Consider the following 22,937-nt stretch of genomic DNA (forward strand, 5'->3'; position numbering starts at 1 on the left):
TGCTTCTGATTCTGTGTCTCCCTCTTTCTCTCTGCTCCTCCCCCCGTTCATGCTCTGTCTCTCTCTGTCTCAAAAATAAATAAACTTAAAAAAAAAAAAAAAAAAGAACAGAAAAAGAAGATCCAGAAGGTGAACAACTAATTATAGATTGCTGGGCAATAAATTCAGATTTAGAATGATGGACTCACTACAGAATAAACTGAAAGCCATGAAATTAGGGAAGAATGTGTTTTTCTAACAGGGAGATGTTTTAAAGTATGAAATAGGAAAAACAATTTTAAGACAAAAATACCTATGGATCTATTTTTTCAGAGTATAATATGAAAAAAAAAAGAAATGATGGTTACAATTCTTAGTGATCTTTCATTCCAGCTAAGATTTTCATAGCTAATAATAATTGAGCACAAACTGTTTGCAAGATATTGTCCTAATACGGATTTATTCACAAATCTGAATAAACAATAAGGAAGAGAAAAAGAATGTTAACAGCATATACTTGTATTCTGATTCATTGAATGTATCTCGTAAGGAAAGTACTCTTGAAACTTTACAACAGTGTTGTAACTTGCTGTAAAACAGTGCTGAGACTTGTTGGAATGAAGCTTAAGTTCAGAATGTAGCAGTGGAGTGACATGCAGCCTTCCAAAGGCACAGAGACATAAGATGGGTCTCATAATAGTGCTACATATCAGGGAATATTTATAGGCTTAAAGTTCATGAGTTAGAGACTGTCCTGCCCTCACTCTTTTTTTCTCTCTCAAAAATAAATAAACATTTTTTAAAATTTTTTAAAGAGGCTATAAATATAAAGGGAAACCAGCAGGTGACAATAGGAAAAAAAAGAAACAAGTATAATTTTGTGAAACTCCTACAAGTTAAAAGGAGGAAGTGTGTTATTCCTGATATAAGGTTTAATTAAGCAAGACAACATAATAAAGAGAGTAATCAAGTATAGTCATGCAACAAATATTAAATTTACCTCAAAGCAGATTTCCTGATGAGTCTCTGAGGTTTGTCGCCAACAAATATGTCTTAGAAAAGTGGAGGAAATAAAAAACAAACTAACTCTGTATATCTAATTCTGATAATCAAGAAAATGTTGGTTGAAGGAAAAAAGAGTCAGATATTTTACGGAAAATGTACAACATCATGGTAAATTTCATGGTTGGAAAGAAGGAAGGATCTGGTATTTTTAGATACAGGCCAATATTGGAAGATACATAGAAAAGCAAGTTTCCGTAACATAACCTCAAGATTGTTTGGAAGCTTCAAAAATGAAATTTTTACCACAGATCCCAAAGATAAAGAAAATAGACTGACAGCTGAAATTCAATAAACAAGAATAATAGAGTTGTTATAGAATATCAGGAATTTTATCACCCCAATCTGTTATTCAACGGTAATTTAAAAAGTAGTTCATTTCATGTTAATTTAGGGTGTCTTGAGCAAGTCTGGCTCCTAAGCAGAAAAGTTGGAAAGGTATATGAGGGTTACAAGAATCTATTTGGTAGAGCAGAAGAAGAGCTAGTATTTGAGACAAGGTCCAGCAAGTTAACCAGGAAGAAATAGAAGGGAAATTAAATGTGCACATGAAAGCTCCAGATAACTGTTATGTTTCTGCAAGGCTTCTTTTGAAGTGTTCTGAAACCTTCCTCTAGTCTGGCTTCAACTTGTCTTAAAGGCATAAGATTTTGAGGTTAGGATATGGAAATGAGAAAAAGAAAAGTCTAAAATATCATCAAGAAGGAAAAGAAGCTTCAGTGCTGGGGTCAAGGAAAGAAAAAATTTTAACTCCTGTTTTGATTCAATCTTTTGATCAAAGTAAATGATCTTTCAACTTAAAATATAAGAACAAACAAAGAGGGAGAAATTTTCATTGTGCTTCTCACAGCTGTAAGTAACTTCAAGTCTCCAAGCTAGGATAAAGTGCATGTGAGGCACACCACTATGAAGTGACTGCAGAGGAATAAATGCTAGTTCAGATGGAATAACTTTGCAACAAATAAGGGAAGAAAATCAAATGTACTTAATTTTACCTTTTTATAAGAGATATGATGTCTCACGTTTAGAAAGATTATACCAAATAATAAGATTAAGTTAATAGTAAATCAAGAGAGATTAAGTCAAAAAGAAATGGTGATACAATTGGATTCAAACACAAGGCCATTTATCTCCAAACTTTATGTTCTCCCATCAACACCCGTGGTGTTAGAAAACTGGAGATGTGCCAATCCAATTCTAATTTTAAACTTCAAAAATTGACATTGATGATCCCATGGTTGATTCACAAAGAAAACAATCAAACACAACAAAACCTAGAATGAGAACTAAGAAATCACTAAATCATGCAAAAACTCATCTTAGTCTTGGACAGAATTCCCTCCACATGTTTCCTCCACATGATGGATAAACATCAATCTCTTTCATAAAGGTGAAAAGGGAAAGAATGCCTGTAGAAAAGATACTGCATTTTGAAATAAAAGCACCAATCTAAGAAATAATAAGAAATGCCTACTTTGAAAATAATTTCCCAAAATGAAAAATTTTAGAAACTCTCTGCTTTATAGTCTCAATCAAATTAAAGAGAACACTTGAACAATTAAAGAGAACACTTGGAGGAGGGAAAATGGGATAAAATGATACGAAATTCTTGATTGACTAGTAAAAAACTGACCAAATAATTGTGGCAGAAAAGAGAACTCCTGAAGGAGAACACTGTGTCAAGAATTCTTCCCAGAACTATGAAGAAAACTGCAAAAAATAAAGAGACCAACCAGTACATTACCACTACACACCCACAGGAATGGCTAAAACTAAAAAGACAGATTATAGCATATAAACATGGTAAATGGATCTCATTGCTGATAGAAGTATAAAATGGTAAAACTGCTTAACATGTAAACTTAGTAAACATTGCTATGTTTACTAAGCTAAATATGTGCTTATCCTACGACTCAGCAATTATTCCTAATATATACCCAAAAAAACACTTGTCCCTGAGAAGAGACGTAGAAGAGTGTTTATATTTGTAGACACTATTCATAATAGCTCCAAAATGTCCGTCAGCAGGAAAATGGAAGAATATAGCAATAAAAAGAAAAAAATATTAGTATATACAATATGAATGAATCTCACAGACATGGAAACATTAGGAAAAAATATATAGGCTGTAGGATTCCATTTATATGAAGTTCAAGAAAAGAAAAAAAATCTTTAGTTATGGAATTCTAGAATTAAAATCACCTCTATAAGAGGAGTGCCTGGCTGGCTCAGTCAGTGGACCATATGACTCTTGATCTTAGGGTTGTAAGTTTGAACCCTACATTGGGTGTAGAGATGACTTAAAAATAAAATCTTTTTTTAATATTTATTTAGAGAAGGAGAGAGAGAAAGTAGGCACAAGCCGGGTAGGAGCAGAGAGAGAGGGGAGGGAATCCCAAGCAGGCAAAGCCCGATACAGGGCTCAACCCCACAACCCTAGGATGATGACCTGAGCCACTATCAAGAATCAGGTGCTTAACCAATGGAGCCACCCAAGTGCCCCCAAAATAAGATCTTTTTTTAAAAAAAATAATAAAATTACCATAAAATGCCTAGGTGTGTGTGTGTGTGCGCACGTGGGGGGGGGGGGTTGTGTGCACACATAGACACAGGGAAGGAAGTTATTGATTAAGAAAGGGCCTTGGGAAATCCCCCTGTGGGGTTCTGGAAATGTTCTCTATCTTATCTGGGTGGTTATCCAGGTATGTACATATGTGAAAATTAGTTCATAAGCAGTACACTTTGTTATACCTCAGTAAAAAAATATCTTTATTTAAAAACATGGGGCGCCTGGGTGGCACAGTCGGTTAAGTGTCCAACTTCAGCCAGGTCACGATCTCGCGGTCCGTGAGTTCGAGCCCCGCGTCAGGCTCTGGGCTGATGGCTCAGAGCCTGGAGCCTGTTTCCGATTCTGTGTCTCCCTCTCTCTCTGCCCCTCCCCCGTTCATGCTCTGTCTCTCTCTGTCCCAAAAATAAATAAACGTTGAAAAAAAATTTAAAAACATATGTAATGAAAAAAACTTCGTAATGGGTAGAATACATCAAATGTCAACAGTAGTATACTCTAGATGGTCACATTTTTTCTGTTTTTATATTTTTCTGTATTCTCCTCTTAAGTAGACTATATATTATCTTTATAATTTTATCTATATACTTATTAAATATATATTTATGTGTATTATAGATAACATGTATTATATATTGTATATAATAAATAACAAGACATATAAGAAAAACAGCTATACTCAAGATGGTCACTTTTATTTCTTTTTTATATTTTTTGTATTTATCTCAAGTATAATATATAGAATGTATATAATTATATTTGTTAAATATATACTATTTTATATATTATACATAATAAAACTTATATAATGAGAAAAGTACATGTTCTTCACATTATGATTGGCTCATACAATAATTTTTTTTTACCTATTATCTTTTTTCTTTACTGATTATCACTAAGGAGGCTAAAGTTTGCTCAGCTACAGAATCAAAAGCTTATTTAGTTCTGAAGTGTATGAAATAGAAAGTGAATGTCTCCCATAATTACTGGGAAAATTTCTGTGTATATTTCTCAGGATCATTACATGCATATACTGACATGAATACAATATATTGTACATTGCATACATATACTGACATAGATACAATAATAATAATTAGTTTTACAGAAATGAAATCCTATCGTAATAGTGTTCTGAATCTTGTTTTGTTTATCTGAATCTTTGGTCAGCTGTTTATGGTAGGACTTTTAGGATTTCCTATTTTTAAGATAACTGAGGAAAAATCTACATTTTACTTAGATGTTATTGTATCATATCATACCATAATTTATTTGTTAAACTGTTAATGGGTATTTGTCTCCAGTTAGTGCTATATTTGTGCATTTAAAGCATTATACAAGTTTAATTTTGTGATGTATTGTATAAAGTCAAAGCAAACAAAAACAAATAAATATGCCAAATTATAGTGTATTAACAGTCGGTGTCTTTGGGGCCTGGTATTGTGATGATGTTTATATTTTTATAATTCATCTCTAAATATTTTATGATGCATACATATTAATTTCTTAACTAAAATTAAAGAAAAAAAAGAAAATGTGTGAATCCTAGCTGAAAAGTCAAGCACTAGGAATGAAGAAGCACCCAGAAGAAATGGACTTAAAACATGTGAAGGCTGTCATGTAGGTAGATTATACATGTTCTATATAACTAAGGGTGTAAGTTTAGAACCAATGTGCAAAACTAGATGTATTGAATGGAAAACAATTTAAGTTTAAATATGGAGGAAATTTTTATCTTCCAAAGAGTGAATTTTGAGTTCCTCCAACACTGAGAGGGGCAAACACTTCACTTGCTCCTCATTGGGAATATATCCCATGGTTTTGAGACCTGGAGGGTTTTGGAAAAGATCATCTTTTAAACATGAAGTACTGTAAAATCTTCCCAGGAAAACTATTCTTTAAAACTCTTGATGTCTCTGGGGCACCTGGGTGGCTCAGTTGGTTAAGCTTCTGACTTTGGCCTAGGTCATGATCTTGAGGTTCGTGAGTTCGAGCCCCATGTTGGGCTCTGCGCTGACAGCTCAGAGCCTGGAGCCTGCTTCAGATTCTATGTCTCCCTCTCTCTCTGCCCCTGCCTTTCTCTCTCCCCCTCTCTCAAAAATAAAAATAAACATTAAAAAAAATTTTTAAACCCACTCTTGATGTCTCTACATTGCATCTGGCTCAATTTCCATGGCTTTTCTTGATTGCTGAAACTGTATGTTCTTCTCTGCATATAATTTTTACTATACCTACTCCATTTTCTATTTTTGAGTGATTTTTTCCCTGCTAATTGGAATATGTTTTTTTGTTGTTGTTGTTGTTTTTTAAGTTTATTTCCAGTAAGAGAGTGCATGAGTGAGGAAGGGGCAGAGAGAGAGGGAGAGGGAGAATCCCAAGCAGGCTCCGTGCTGTCAGTGTGGAGCCTGGTGCCAGGCTCAATCCCACAACCCTGGAATTATGACCTCAGCCAAAACCAAGAGAGAGACATCAACTGACTGAGCTACCCAGGCGCCGCCCTTTTTTTAAACTTACTGAATAAGAACCATAGCCTGTATATGTGCATGATAAATTAACTCATGTGCCCTAGAGTCATTAGCATATATAGTCTTTTTGTAGTTTTAGAAGACCAGAATTACGTGTTTTCAAGAATTAAGTAGAATGGGAAACAATTTGCTGCAGCAGTCTGTGGGTTCCATTATAAGTATTGAAGTGAAGAATGAGCTACATTTTCCCCACTGCTGGGGGGAAATCAGTTCAAAATAAAAATATATAAGTAGGAAAATCTTCTGATTTGGTGCTAACATTTACTCCTCCCCTTCCCCATTTCCCTTCCCCTTCTTACTTTTATTCTAATTCTTATTCTAGCTTTGAAGCTCTGTTTACTGATCTGGAAAAGAGACGGTATGAGTTACGCATTGCTAGCTTTGGTGCCTCTGTTACTACCATGGAAGAAGTATTTTTTAGGTGAGCAAGGATACATAGGGAAAATAAAAACCATGGCCAGGGGGTGGGGGGAGGACCATATCTTGGTCCCTTCTGTACACTCACCAGGCTCAGAGTCACACATTAGAAATTTAAGAGGTGCGAGGAGGAGGGAACTGACATGATTTGTTTTACAGCAACACTGAAAAAATACTGCCATCATTTCAAAATAGGAGCAGATATTTTGATATACTCAAAATATGACTAAGATGTTAATCTTTAACTTGAATCAGTTCAACCTAATGAAGCATTCAATACCTTGCACTAGTTTTCCTAGATTTACTATGTCTCGCAGCAGTCCTGTGACTGGTGTTTGGGAACCACTACTCTACCCGAGTTACCCTGTTGCCTCCATATAATGCCCCCTGCCAAGTCAATAAGCAAACCAAGGAGGCTTCTGAGTTGAATGTTGTGACTCACATTCTTCAAATAAGACATGGGATAGAATTGAAATTAAATGCTGTGTTCTATTTTTATGCAGAGTCAATAATATGGAAGATTCACAAGTAGATATCCCAGCTACCCAAACTCCACCTCCCTCTGTGATGAGTGAAGTCTCAGTTAAGAACCAGAATAGGAATATGTCAAGCAATGAGAGAGCACAGTGTTCCACCATGAACGAAAGTCCTGCTATTATGTTTAATACTGGGGTAAGCACCTTTGCCAAGAAACCTTATGTATATTTATTTGATTGGTGCACAAGAGGTACATCTTCTTTTACTACTTGAACAAAGATGGTGTGGCATTCTTAGCCACTGCACCCCACCAGTTAGGGAGCAGTCTGTACCACGAACTAATTAATTTCCCAGTGCAGAAGTGATGAGGTCTAGATAAAGGTCACTCTCACCATTGCTATTCCTTAGTTCTTTTTTCTGTCTTAGAATTCTTTTCTTTTCTCTCAAATTGCTAACCCGGAAATTTGGTAGTTCACTGAAGCTAAAGAGAACTGGAAAGAGCATGGTTTTTGGTAATCAAGTATGCCCAGTGTTTTAAGTTTTTGCTGTGGGTATTCATACTGCATAAGGGATGTTTCCTTAATCAGTGTGATCCTCAGCATGGGAAGTCTCTTCCCATGGGAAGTGAGTTGCCCAGCATTTCTTTGCTTCTTCTTCTAATTATCTCTTCCTCCTATAAGGAACCTGTTTGTTTGTTTGTTTGTTTGTTTGTTTGTTTGTATTTTGACTGTCAGGAGTCTGGGGAAAATCATCCTGTTGAGATTTTAAGTGTGTTATATGAAAATCCAGACCTTAAACACCATATTTAATACCTTACAACAGTGGCTAGCAAACTTGCAGAAAGGGATAATAGATATTTGAGGCAGGTTGCCCACTTGGTCTCTCTTGCAGTCACTCCAAAAAAGCAACCATAGACAATACAGAAATGAATGGGTATAGCTGTGTTCCAGGAAAATTTGGTTTACAAAAATAGGTCATAGTTTGTTGACCCCTGCCTTATAAAGAAAAGACTGATCAAACTCTCAGGTAGTGTCACACTATGCTTAGATTCTAAGTATTTATGTAGGTAAATTTTATGTGTCTTCTATAAAATTCCAGAGTGTTCATTCATCTTAATGAATGTCATCATGAATGATCTGTTTGGGTCCATGAATATTGTAACACGGTGTTTTTTTTTTTCTCCTTCTTTAGTATTCCCTCTACCACCAGCAGTTCTGTGCCATGTTCATAAAGAGGGCGCTGTTCAGTTGGAGGAATTGGAAATTGATTTTGCTACAGATGCTGGCACTTCTAGGTTCCTTTACTTTTCTCTCAAAGGCTGAAAATTTTTTACATAATAATGATGAAAAGGCCAGACAAATGGATTTGAATCAATATGGTCAAACTATAGTGCCTTTATCTATTTCTGGGAATTCTAATTTGACCCTGATTTTCCTAAAACATCTTAGGAGTATGCTAGAGTCTGACAAACACACACTTAAGGAAGTGCAAGGTAAGACTCTTTAAGTAAAAAAAGACTGCTCTTAGATGAAGATCTGGTTGTATGATTTGCAAAGAAGGTCTTAATGGTATATTTGGCTACAGTGTAACTAAAGACTTAATGGGCTAGTTCCTCTGAATACATTTGTTTTTAAGATACTAGCAATAATAGTTTATATTTACTGAGCCCTTGGTTTTGACAAGAACTCAGCTAAGCACTTTACCTGCATGTTATTTAATCTGAGCAATCACCCTGATTTATTTTTTTAATGTTTTTTTAATGTTTACTTATTTTTGAAAGACAGGCAAAGTGCGACTGTGGGAGAGGCAGAGAGGGAGGGGGACAATGAATCCAAAGCAGGCTCCAGGCTCTAGGCTCTGAGCTGTCATCACAGAGTCCAAAGCAGGACTCGAGCCCATGAACTGTGAGATCATGACCCGAGCTCAAGTCAGACGCTTAACCAGCTGAGCCACCCAGGCACCCTATAGTAGATATTTTTATTCATAACATCAGTTAAATGAAGGGTACTGGCATTTAAGGAAGCAGTAATTTGCCCCGTATCAGGCATGTAATAAATAGAGACTTTAATCTGTTCTGCTGACATCTGCAAACTTAACCACTCACTGCACTGCATTACCTCTCTGACCATAAAGTCTGTTTGTTCTCTTAAGTCATCATTTCCTCCCAGAGACTACACTTTTTTTTTTTTTAACTGTGATCTGATGAACAGTGTTCTTGAGTTAGCAAACAGCCTGAAGTTTTGGCAAGCTTGTATGGTTCTTTTTCTTCTGTCATTGAGGTTCTGTTGTAAAAATGCATTTCAGAAATGTTAATTGTTCCTTATAAACATCATACTGATACTGATTCTACAACCTACAAGTAATAGGTTGGCTGACTACGAATAATCATCCCTATTCTTCCTCCACTACAAATAGTAGGTAAGCCTTTGTTAACCAAGGTCATACAATAAGGACAGAGGATATGATTTAAATGATTTAAAAATCATTATTTTTAAAAAATTATGACATACTGGGGCGCCTGGGTGGCGCAGTCGGTTAAGCGTCCGACTTCAGCCAGGTCACGATCTCACGGTCCGTGAGTTCGAGCCCCGCGTCAGGCTCTGGGCTGATGGCTCAGAGCCTGGAGCCTGTTTCCGATTCTGTGTCTCCCTCTCTCTCTGCCCCTCCCCCGTTCACGCTCTGTCTCTCTCTGTCCCAAAAATAAATAAACGCTGAAAAAAAAAAATTAAAAAAAAACATAAATAAATAAATAAATAATTATGACATACTGCTTACATTAAAAAAGTAAAATGATTAAATATGCTTTATTATATTGATAATAAGACTGAAAAATACAATAGAATAATACAGTAGCCCCACTGATAAGCATTCTCAATTTAGTGTTATTATTTTAAAGTTCATTAGCTAGAAATTATCAAGTCGTAGAGAGATAATGTTTAGGCTTAGCCAGTCCTACTTTGTTTTTTAAGAACCTTACATGTACTTTTCTATCTTGTACTCTCATTAGCTTAGACACAGAACCTTTTATAAGTGAACTCTACTAATTTTACATGGTTTCTCTCTATTCCAAACTGCATGCCTTTTTTAACTGAAAATTTTAGGGTAAAGGTAGAGCGAGAACTTGCTCTCTCTTTTCCCCAAACTATAAGAAAATGTTTACTAACAAGGAAATTGTTTCTAGATAATTTCTCCTCTCTAACTTTCTTCTCAAATAGTATACACATTAACACTGGGGAAATCACTGCTAACTTTTTAAGCAGAACCACAAAATAAGTGAGTATGTGCTTTAGAAAGGATATGAGCTTATAATAACTGAAAAATGCCATCTGCCCTACCAAACAACAGTTTACATTTCCTCTTCTTTCACAATTTAGATGAATGCCTCTTTTATGGAATTTATCTCACTGAATTACAATAGCACATTTTTCATGTGCCTCTGAAACTAATTGTGGAGAGGCCAGAACTTCTTTTATATCTCTAGAACCTAACCCAATTCCTGGCACATAATGAGCATATAATTAAATATAATCTTATCAAACTGAATTAAATGTGAGGGAATGATTCGAAAGGGGAGGGATCCAATGTCAATGAAGTCAGCTAGGATATAATTGTGATAATCCAGGCAAGAGAGGTTAAGGCTGTGAAAGAAGGAAAGAAAGAAAGATAGGTTTGAAAGATCTCTGAAGAGGACTAAAGTAGATTTTGTTTTCCCTTTAGAAGTGGAGGAGAATAAGAACCATTAGCACTGAATTTGATACTTTAACTTTTTGTTTTGAGATAATTGTCATTTTAGTGTTGTGCAAAATAATACTGAGAGATTCTGTGTACCAAGGGTAACATCTTTGCAAAACTATAGTACAATATCCCCACCAGGATATTGACATTGATACAGAACATTCCATCACCACAAGGATCATTCCTGCTGCTCTCTTCATTCCCTGTCTACCCTGGCAATCACTAATCTGTTCTCCACTTGTATAGCTTAATCATTTCAAGACATAAAAATGGAATCATATAATATGTAAACTTCTGGGTTTGGCATTTCACTCAGCATAATTCTCTGGTGTGGTGTCTCTCCATAGTTCATTCCATCATATGTTATGAGCTGTTCCATCATGAGGATGTACCACAGTTTGTTTAACTGTTCACCCATTGAAGGACACCTCGTTCCCCGCCCCCCCCCCAGTTTTTGTCTTTTATGAATAAAGCTGTTATGAAACTTTGTGTACATATTTTTGTGTGAACCTACATCTTAAGTTCTATGGGATAAATGCCTAGGATTTTAATTTTAATTGTTGACTCATGATAGTTGCATGTTTGTTTTTTGAAGAAACTACAAAACTGTTTTTCAGGATGGCCGTATCTTTTTACATTCCCACCAAAAATGAATGAGTTCCTCTCATCTTCCCCAGCATTTGTGTTGTCACTATTTTTATGTTTATTTTAGCCATTCTGATAGATGTGTTGTGGTATTTCATTATGTTTTTTTATTTCAGGTTAGTTAACATATATTGTAGTATTGGTTTCAGGAGTAGAATTTAGTAATTCATCACTTACATACAATACCCAGTGCTCATCACAAGTGCCCTCCCTGATTCCCATCACCCATTTACCCCTTCCTCCACCCACCTCTCCTCCAGCAACCCTCTATTTGTTCTCTGTATTTAAGACCATTTGAAACAACATGGATGGAACTAGAATGTATTATGCTAAGTGAAATACAAGTCGATCAGAGAAAGACAGATATCGTATTTCACTCATATGTGGAAATTAAGAAACAAAACAGATGAACATAGGGGAAGGGAAAGAAAAATGAGATAAAAACAGAGAGGGAGGCAAACCTTAAGATTCTCATTGTTGTTTTAATTTGCCTTTGACATCCTTTCTTATGCTTATTGACATCTGTGTATCATGTTCAGTGAAATGTGTGTTCAAGTGTTTTGCTCATTTTCTAAGTGGATAGTGTTTTGTTTTGTTTTTTACTGTTGTTTTGAGAGTTAGTTATATATTCTTTCTCGTACTGTTTATTATCTTTTCATTATCTTAATGGGTTCTGCAGGATAAAAGTTTTTTATTTGGATGAAGTCCCACATATTCATTTTCTTATATATTGTGTATTTGGTGTCAAGTCTAAAACTCATTGCCTATTGAGGAGGGCACTTATTGGGATGAGTACTGGGTATTGTATGTAAGCGATGAACCACAGGAATCTACCCCAAAAACCAAGAGCACACTTTACACACTGTATGTTAGCCAATTTGGCCATAAATTATGTTTAAAAAATAATTTAAAAACTCATTGCCTAGCCCTAGATCCTGAAAATTTTATCTTAAATGTTTATAGTTTTCTGAAATTTTTAGTTTTACACTTTACATCTAAAGTCATGATTCATTTGGCATTGACCTTAATACATGTGAGATGTGGGTCAAGGATAAATTTTGTACTTGTAGATGTCCAAGTGCTTCAATAACATTTGTTAAACTATGATATCCATTTAATTTTTCACACATTTATCAAAAATCATTTGGGTGCATGTGAGCCTATTTGGGGGCTCCCTTTTCTATTCCATTAACCTGTGTATCTCTTCCTTCATCACTATTACGTTTGATATGTGGTAGGCTGATTCCTCCCACTTTTTTCTTATTATCTAAAGTTTCTTAGTTCCTTTGTTTCCATTTAAATATTTTTTAAATTTTTTTAATGTTTGTTCATTTTGAGAGAGAGAGAAACAAAATGCAAGCAGGGGAGGGGCAGAGAGAGAGGAGGACACAGAATCTAAAGCAGGGTCCAGGCTCTGAGCTGTCAGCACAGAGCCTAATGCAGGGCTCAAACTCATGAACCATGAGATCATGACCTGAGCTGAAGACAGACACTTAGCTGACTTCAGAGCCACCCTGATGCCCCTCCATTTAAATGTTAGAATAAGCTTGTCTATAAATACAAAAATAAATTTTTGGAATTTTGACAAGATTTAATTAAATCTGTGTCTCAATTTGGGGAGAAGTGACATCTTTACTGTGTTAGAGAGTCCATCCATGAACATAACTGATTTATTTAGAATTCCATGAAGAACTTTTTTCTTTCATCAGTGTTGCATACTTTTCATCGTACATGTCCTGTATGTATTTTGTTGAATTTACACCTAAACATTTCATTTCTTTAGCAAATATAAATGGTATTGTATTTTTAATTTTGGTGTCTATATGTTTATTCTAGTGTATAGAAAACAATTGATTTTTGTACGTTATTTTGTATCTTGCAAACTTGATGAATTCATGCATTAGTTTCAAATTTTTGTGTGTGAATTCCTTTGGATTTTCTATATAGACAATCAAGTCACCTGCAAATGAAAGCAGTTTTATTTCTTCTTTTATGATCTGCATATCTTTTATTTACTATTTATGCTTTACTGCCGTGGGTAGAACCTCTAGCACAGTGTTGGATCAGAGTGGTGAGAGTGGGCATTCTTTCCTTTGTTCCCGGTTTTAGGGAGATAGTAGGCAGTCTTTCATCAAAAGTATAATTTTAGCTATAGAGATTTTCTAGATGTTGTATATAAAAGTGAGGAAGTTCAGCTCTATAACTTTCTTTTTCAGAGTATTTTCATGACTGATTACTGAGTTTTGTCAGATGTTTTTTCTGCATAGATTGATATGATTATTAATGATTTTTCTTCAGACTAAAATATGGTGGATAACATTGACTGAGTTTTAAATGTTGAACCAGGCTTGGATCCCTGGAATAGACCCCACGTGATCAGAGTTGCAATTATTTTCATGCTAAATTTTATTGCTAATATTTTGTTAAGGGGTGTTTCATTATATTTGTGAAGAATATTTGTCTGTAATTTTCCTTTTTTTTTTTTTTAGTGCTGTCTTTCTTCTATTAGAGCAATACTAACTTGATAAAAAGAATTCAAAAATACTCCCTTCTCCTATATTTTCTGAAAGACATTGTGTATAATTAGTGTTGATTCGTCCTTAAACATTTGGTAGGAATTTCCAGTGAAAACATCTAGACCTAGAGATTTCTTTTGGGAGGAATTTTTAATTTATGAGTTAAATTTCCTTAATAATTACAATTATTTGAATGACCTATATCACATTGGGAGAATTGTTGTAGTTTATCCATTTAGAGGAAGTATTCTGTTTCATCTAAATTGTCAAATTTTGTGTGTAAAGTTGTTCACAGTATTCCTTTATTACCATTTTGACATCTGTAGGATCTGTATTGATTTCCCCTGTGTCATTTCTAATATTGGTAATTTATGTCTTGTCTTTTGTTTCCCATTCTCTTTCTCACTGTGCTTTTAGCTGGGTATTTTCTAATCAACCTGTCTTCCAGTTTCCTGTCAACTCTTTATTTGTATCCAACCTGCTATGAGTTATATGTTGAATTTTTTTTAACTTTTTAATGTTTATTTATTTTTGACAGGGGGTGGGGGGAAGGGGCAGATAGAGATGGAGACACAGAGTCTGAAGCAGACCCCAGGCTCTGGGCTGTTAGCACAGAGCTTGATGCAGGGCTCAAACTCAAACCATAAGATCAAGACCTGAGCCAAAGTTAGACGCTTAACCGACTAAGCCACCCAGGTGCCCCTATATATGTTGAATTCTTAATTTTAATTGATGTGTTTTTTCAATTCTAACATCAATATTTGATTCTTTCTGTGGACTCCAGTTCTCTGATAAATTTTCTGTCTCTAATACTTAGTTTATATGTGGATCTAGTTCTATTATCTGTGCTTTTTCTTGGTTCTGTTTTTTTATTATACTTAGTAATTTTTTAATTGAATGCCAAATATTGTACATGAAAATGATATGACTCTACTGGAGATTGTCTTCTCCAGAGGAGATTTAATTTAGCTTCTGAAAGATAGTGAGGTTAAGGGAAGATCTAAATCTAATCAGTGATTTAAGTAATTTGAGACTGGGTGGAAATTTTTATAAGAACTGATCTAATGTTACTCACTCTTACTCTTATGGAATAGCCCTCAGGAGCCGCACTGAAAGCTTGAAGATTTACCAATGCATTCTGTCATTTATAAATCTAAAATGCCTTACAGGAAAAAGGGGTATGGAATTTTTGGCTTGCTTCAATGCATTTATATTCCTTCTAGGGGCTTAGTCCCCAAATGTTGATTGTATTTTTAGATATCTACACCTTCAAACAGGTGACTTTTTATTTTTTTAATCCACACTTTTATTTTCACAGAGGAAGGGTTTTTTTGCCTTAAGCAATAAAATCTATAAGTGGAAATACTTATGGATCTCTTTGAGTTAGATAAGGAAGTCTATACCATGTGCCTGTGTTTTCTCAGTGAAGTAGGAATCTAGGTTATAGGCTATGAAGTGAGAGAGCTTGGAATTTAATGATGGAATAGAGTGCTTGAGGAGAATGGCAAATCTTTGAAATAATTATTATGAGAAAATTTAAAGGGATGAGAACCAAGTAAAATTATTTGTTCCTTTCCCCAACATATGTTGTAGATGACCTCTTTTGTGGATAAACTGATCAACTTCGTTTCCTCATCTTAGGTGACCTACTGAAATACTTAATGGAAAATGAAGATTGTATTCACTTATGCATTGTTGCATTTTCCATTGAGGTGAAGACAAATAAAATAATACTTACTGGTCTTTTCAACAATCAAGCATATCATTCACCATCTCTGACCCTGTCGATATTAGACAACATTCTTCTCATGACCATTGCTGGCTCTAATGCTTCTTTAACAGTCTCCAATAAGCCTCAGCCATACCTTAGGCATAAAAAACAAAGTGCAACGTATGTTATCCTTTTTATTAAAATTTGATATTTTAAATGCATCTCTCCTATGCTATATGATTACATTTAGATAATTAAAAATACCTATTGCTAGAAATTTGTTTCTGCTGTATTGATTTTCTGATATATCTACTTTTGTTCCTTATTCTGTAGATTGTCAAATGGACTCCACGTGGCCTTAAATATACATCTTGGCATGGCTCTTTTGATCAGTGGCTTTTGTCTCCTGACAGTGACCGAACAAATCACTAAGGCAAAGCACATCCAATTTTTGAGTGGGGTTTATGTCCCTGTGTACTGGCTTTCTGCTCTACTGTGGGATTTCATCATATTCTTTATTACCTGCTGCTTACTACTAGTAAGTATTAGATACAGTTTCTTGAGGGCTCATTTTCCTTCTGTACCCCATGGAAAATTCCTATTCTCTAATTATGTAACTTAACTGTATTTGTAGATAGGACCTTCAAAGAGGTGATTAAGTTAAAATGAAGTAGTTAGGGTGGGTCCTAATCCAATCTGACTGATATCCTTCATAAGAAGAGGATATTTGAACATACAAAGAGATACAAGGAGTGTGCATGCACATAGTAAAGACCATTGAAGACACAGCCAATAAGTGGCCACTTGCAAGCCAAGGAGAAAGATCTTAGAAAAACCAACCCTAAGATGGCGGCAGAGTAGGATGATGCTAGGCTCATCTCCTTCCATGAACACAACTAGATAACTATCAAATCATTCTAAATACTCCAGAAGTCAACTTAAAGACTGACAAAGCTAACTCCACAACTAAAGGGAGAAAAGAAGCCACATCATAGAAGGTAGGAAGTGTGGAGATGGTTTAGGGGAGAAAAAGATAACAGGTGCTGTGGATGGGAGAGAGCCATGGTAATGGAGAAGGGTGAGAGAGAGTAGAGCACACAGGGGAATGCACAGGAAATCATTTCCCCAAGGTCATTGGCTGGGAAAATGAGAGGGAATGATTTTTGTGAGTTCTTGCAACCACCAGGGCTTAAATCCTGGAGTTTTAAAGGTCAGGGGGCTTGGGTGGGCTAGATCCCTGAAGTCATTATCCTGCTTCTGGAGAGAAGGGCAGCAAACAACCTAGGGGCAGATGATGTGGAAAAAGCAATCTGAAGAATGCCTGGGACACACAGGGGTGCGATTATTTGCTCTTCTTGGAGGGCATCCCTGAGAGGCAGCATTCATGAAGATGCCTCTCCAGGGACAAAGGAGGTGGCTGGCCCCATTTCCTTCCACTACCCCTTAGCTTAAATACAGAGCCACCTGGAAGAAGTGCAGTGCTGACAAAGGCTGACTAACTTGCTGATACCAAACCCCACACCCCTGTACTCTGGCAGGACTTCTCTTCTCAGTCAAGCTTGTGTCAGTACAGCATAGAGAGTCCTTCCCCTTGAAGACCAGCCAAGCCCCTGCCCACACCATGTCTCTAAAGCCTGGAATTTTAAAGGTCAGCAGGCTGGCTGGGATAGAGCTCAGAGGACGCTGTGCTGCTCCCTGGAAAGAAGGCAGGAACAGTTCAGAGGCAAACACCATGGAAACAGCGATCTGAAAAACACCTGGGACACACAGTGGGGAGCTTATTCGCTCTTCCAGTAGTGCTTTTTTGAGGGGCAACATTCACAGAAACATGTCTCTGGGGACAAAGGAGCTGGCTGGTGCCATTTCATTCACCTGCTCCTCATCATAAACACACAGCCACCTGAGGGAAGCAGCACAGCACTGACACAGGATTCCTAACCTGCTTACAACAAGTCCCATGTCCCGGTGCTTTGGCGGAACGGCCCATCTCAGTCAAGCATGACTCAGTCCCAGTGCAGTGGTCCCCTTCCCCAGAAGACCAGCAGAAACCCCTCATCACACCATGTCTCCCGACCAGAGAGTTCTGCAGGTCTTCTAGAAGTAGTATGGTCTCATTTAATAAGCAGACTAGAGCACACCTAGTTAAAACTCAACACATTCTGGCCAAGGACTAAACACTGCCCACTGCAGGCAAGGAGAGCCTCTGCAGACAACTGGTCTGAAGGATAGAGCAGCCAGAACACAATGCAGAGTGTATGCGACATGCACCAGAGAGAGTAAGGCACCAGACTCTGGACACTATATGACCCCTCCTTCCTAAAGCCACTTACTCTCAGGAACAGAAAACATTACAGGCTTTTCTAACACAGAGAAGGCAGGGGAGACTTGGACAAAAATGCCAAGATGGAGGAATTCATCCCAAATGAAAGAACGAGATAAGGCCACCGCCAGAGATCTGAGTGAAACAGATATAAGTAACATGCCTGATGGAGAATTCAAAGCAACAATTATAAGGGTACTTGGTGGGCTTGTGAAAAGAATGGAAGACCTCAGAGAGGCCCTTACCACAGAGATAAAAAAGTTAAAAAAGAATCTGTCAGAAATAAAGAATGCAATAACTGAGATTGGAAACAAGCTTGATGCAGTGAACAGTGGAGTGGAAGAGGCAGAGGAATGAATAAGTGATATAGAAGACAAAATAATGGAAAATAATGAAACTGAACAAAAGAGACAGAGAAGAATCATGGAACACAAGAATAGACTTAGGGAACTCAGTGACTCCATCAAACGTTATAACATTTGTATTATAGGAGTCCCAGAAGAAGAAGAGAGAAAAGGGTACAGAAAATTTGAGGAAATAATAGCTAATAATTTCCCTAATCTGAGGAAAGAAACATCAAAATCCAGGAGGCACAGAGAATTCCCAACAAAAGCAGACCAACACCAAGATATATTATAATAAAATTTGCAAAATAAAGTGCTAAAGAAAAAAATTTTTAATGCAGCAAGACAAAATAAGTCCTTAACTTACAAGGGAAGACCCATAAGGCTAGCTGTAGATCTCTCAACAGAATCATGGCAAGACAGAAGGGAGTAGCATGATATATTCAACATGTTGAATAGGAAAAAGCTGCAGCCAAGGATACTCTATCCAGGAAGCCTATCATTCAGCATAGAAAGAGACATAGAGTTTTCCAAACAAAAACTAAAGGAGTTTGTACCACTAAACCAGTCCTGCAAGAAATATTAAGAGGGAATCTTCAAGTGGAAAGGAGAGACCAAAAATGACAAAGGCAAGAAAGGACCAGACAAAATCTCCAGAAACAACAATAGAACAAATAATAAAATGGCATTAAATACATATCTATCAATAATTATTCTGAATGTAAATGGACTAAATGCTCCAATCAAAAGATACAGGATGTCATAATGGATTAAAAAAAGACCCATCTATATGCTATCTACAGAGACTATTTTATTTTATTTTATTTTATTTTATTTTATTTTACTTTATTTTATTTTGAGAGAGAGAGAGAGAGAGAGAGAGAGAGGGCATGAGAGAGGGCATGAGTGATTGAGGGGCAGAGAGAGAGAGAGAATCCCAGGAGAGGTGGAGGAAGAGAGAGAAGGAGAGAGAGAGAGAGAAAATGGGGTTCCCCTGAAGTGGGGCACATTTTTTTTGTGATTTTTTTATCCAAAGCAGGGCTTGAGTTCACTGGAATTGGGGCTCGTGCTCACCTGATGTAGGACTCAAACTCAAGAACTATGAGATCGTGACCCGAGCCCAAGTCAGATGCTTAATGACTGAGCCACCCAGGTGCCCAAGAGACTCATTTTAGAGCTAAAGACAACAGCAAATTGAAAGTAAAGGGCTCAAGAAACACTTATTATGCAAATGTATCTTAAAAGAAAGCTGGGGTAGCAATACTTATATCCAACAAACTAGACACTAAACCAAAGACTATAACAAGACATGAAGAAGGCCACTCTATCATAATAAAGGAGACAATCAAAGAAGAAGATCTAACAATTGTAAATTGTCGACCTCAACAGGCCATGGACTTGGGGTGGTGAAGGAAGTGAGAAAAAAAGACAACAGTAGAGCAAGGCACAGGGGACCCAAGCCAACAGCCCGGGGTACCAAGGTTTATTGTACATCTTATATACATTTTCAGGAAAAACAGATCAGCAATGATTAACAACAGAAGCTTAGCAAAGCATGTCAACAATGTACATCTGATTCAGCTATCATACTTATCTTGCATACAAGAGCAGTCTTGCAGATACATATGTTCTGATAAGAATCTTTAGGATAGAAGCGAAGACAAAGAAGGGAGTGAACACACTGTGCTATATACAGCTGGCTTCCTTTAAGCAAAACATCCCTATCTGTGTACTAAAAAACAGACCACATTTCCCAAGGGCAATTCACTCAAGTCCTTTTAGGTTATTTTTAACCTTACAATCTCAAGTTTTCTCAGAGATCTTGGAGCCTGAACAAATATGCACCTGTGGTCATTGTGGTGTTCTTGTTCCCACAGTAAATATTTATGCATCCAACATGGAAGCACCAAAATATATAAAACAATTAACAACAAGCATAAAGGAATTCATTGATAATAAGACAATAATAATAGGGGATATTAACACCCCACTGACATCAATGGACAGATGAACTAAACAGAAAATCAATAAGGAAACAATGGCCTTGAATAACACTGGACCAGACGGACTAATAGATATAATCAGAATATTCTATCCTAAAACAGCAGAATACACATGCTTTTCTAGTGCACATGGAACATTCTCCAGAATAGATCGCATACTAGGACACACGTCAGGCCTCAACAAATGTAAGAAGGTTGAGATCATACTGTGTATATTTTCTAACTATAACTCTATGAAACTTGAAGTCAACCACAGGATTAAATTTGGAAAGACCACAAATACATGGAGGTTAAACAATATGCTACTGAACTATAAATGGGTAAATCAGGAAAATCAAAGAAAAAATTAAAAGAAATACATGGAAACAAATAAAAATGAAAACACAACAGTCCAAAAGCTTTGGGGTACAACAAAGCAGTCCTAAGAGGGAAGTATATAGCAATACAACAAAACTAAAAGGCAACCGATGGAATGGGAGAAGATATTTGCAAATGACATATCTGATAAAGGGTTAGTATCCAAAATCTATAAAGAACGTATTAAACTCAACACCCAAAAAACAAATAATCCAATTTAAAAATGGGCAGAAGACATAAATAGACATCATTTCCCAAGGAAAACATACAGATGGCCAACAGATACAGGAAAAGTTGTTCAATATCACTCAATATCAGGAGAACAGAAATCAAAACTACAATGAAATATCACCTCACACCTGTCAGAATGGCTAAAATCAACATGAGGAACAACAGGTGTTGACAAAGATGTGTGGAAAGGGAAACCCTCCTTCACTGTTGGGGATGCAAACTGGTGCAGCCACTCTGGAAAACAGTATGGAGTTTCCTCAAAAAGTTAAAAATAGAACTACCCCACAATCCAGCAATTGCACTACTAGGTATTTACCCAAAGGATACAAAAATACTGATTCAAAGGGGTACATGCACCCCAGTGTTTATAGCAGCATTATCTACAATAGCCAAATAATGGAAACAGCCCAAGTGTTTGGAATGTAATATTATGGAATATCATTCAGCCATCAAAAGAATGATATATTGCCATTTGCAAACACATGGATAGAGCTAGAGGGTATTATGCTAAGTGAAATAAGTCAGAGAAAGACATGTGATACCACTCATATGATTTCACTCATATGTGGAATTTAAGAAACAAAACAAATGACCATGGGGGAAAAAAGAGAGAGAGAGGCAAACTAAGAAACAGACTTTTAACTATAGAGAACAAACCGATGATTACCAGAGGGGAAGGGGGTGGAGGGATGAGTGAAATCAGTGATGAAGGTTAAGGAGTGCACTTGTGATGAGCACCAGGTATTGTATGACGTGTTGAATCACTAAATCATACACCTGAAATATTACACTGTATGTTAACTGGAATTTAAATAAAAACTTTTAAAAATTGCCTAAGTAAATTGCGATACACTTATATAAAAGAATGATATTGAACTACTAAGAAGCTACTAGAAAAGTATATTTTTCTCATGAAAAGCATTAAGTAATCAAAAATTTAGTCCATTATAAGAAAAAATATATAAGTGTATGCAGTTGAAATAGTCTGAAGTGATAGATGTTCACATTTTAATAGTGAAGTTGTTTGAGCTGTGAACTTTGAGTATTTTTGTATTTTCCTATGCATATGTGCGTTTTCTAGTTTTTCTACATTGAACATGTTCTATTTCTGTGACTAGAAAAACATGTTTGAATAAAATTTTTCAGAAATATTAAAAAAAGAGAAAATAAAATAAAAAATAACCCTGCTGGCATTTTAATCTTGGACTTCCAGCCTCTAGAACTGTGAGAAAATGAATTTCTGTTGCCTAAGCCACCAGTCCACACTATCTGGTTACGGCAGCCCTAACAAAGCTACTACAGTGATGAAACTTTGGGAGCAACCCATTATCGATCAAAAGTAAAACTCAAAGGAATTTTTTATAGCAATGATAAAGAGTGAACTAAGGCTGCATTCATCACATGAATGAATCACACAAACATAATGCTGAGTGTAAGAATCCAAATTCAAAAAATATATATTGTATAATTACAATCATAAAAATTTCAAAATACAGTTAATACATATTTTAGTATTTAGGAATGCATGCATATCATACTATTAAGAAATATAAGGAAGTATTGATAAATTTCAGAATAGTGGTTACTTTTACAGGAGTTGAAGGAGTTCATGATTGATTTCTTTGGGTACTGGCATGGTGTAGTTGCCCGCGATGTTTTGTGGTAATAAAATGTGATAATTCATTTATATTTTATGCATTATTCTGGGCATGTGTTACATTTCATAATAAAGAGGTTGAAATATTTACTTAAAAACCTTGTGTGCATGTTTATTTATAGATCAATTTGGGTAGAATCTACATATTCACAGTATGCAGTCTTCTTGTCAAAGAACAGAATATATTACATATCCAAGTAGGAATTTAACTTTTCCTTGAGATAACTTATGATTTGTGACTTTCAAGGATTTTAAGCCTTCAAACACAGAGATTTCTAGATCACCCCAACTTTTATTTGACTACCTCATTGTATTTATTCTGTTTAAGTTTACAGAATGCTCATTCAGAAACAAACCAACCATAGCTACAGATACTGGATTTAAATAAATAA

The 22,937-nt window shown here is 36.0% G+C and overlaps 1 protein-coding gene across 1 annotated transcript in view; it reads left to right on the forward strand.

Moving 5' to 3' along the window:
- Positions 1–22,937, forward strand: part of LOC106970513 (phospholipid-transporting ATPase ABCA3-like) — a 179,733-nt gene that overhangs the window by 118,873 nt on the left and 37,923 nt on the right. The window contains 5 exon segments of the mRNA XM_053212893.1: positions 6,455–6,553; positions 7,053–7,221; positions 8,218–8,518; positions 15,564–15,813; positions 15,967–16,171. Coding sequence (XP_053068868.1) covers positions 6,455–6,553; positions 7,053–7,221; positions 8,218–8,518; positions 15,564–15,813; positions 15,967–16,171 — 1,024 coding nt within the window.

This window comes from Acinonyx jubatus, chromosome E3 (genome assembly GCF_027475565.1).
Source record: "Acinonyx jubatus isolate Ajub_Pintada_27869175 chromosome E3, VMU_Ajub_asm_v1.0, whole genome shotgun sequence".
NCBI lineage: Eukaryota > Metazoa > Chordata > Mammalia > Carnivora > Felidae > Acinonyx > Acinonyx jubatus.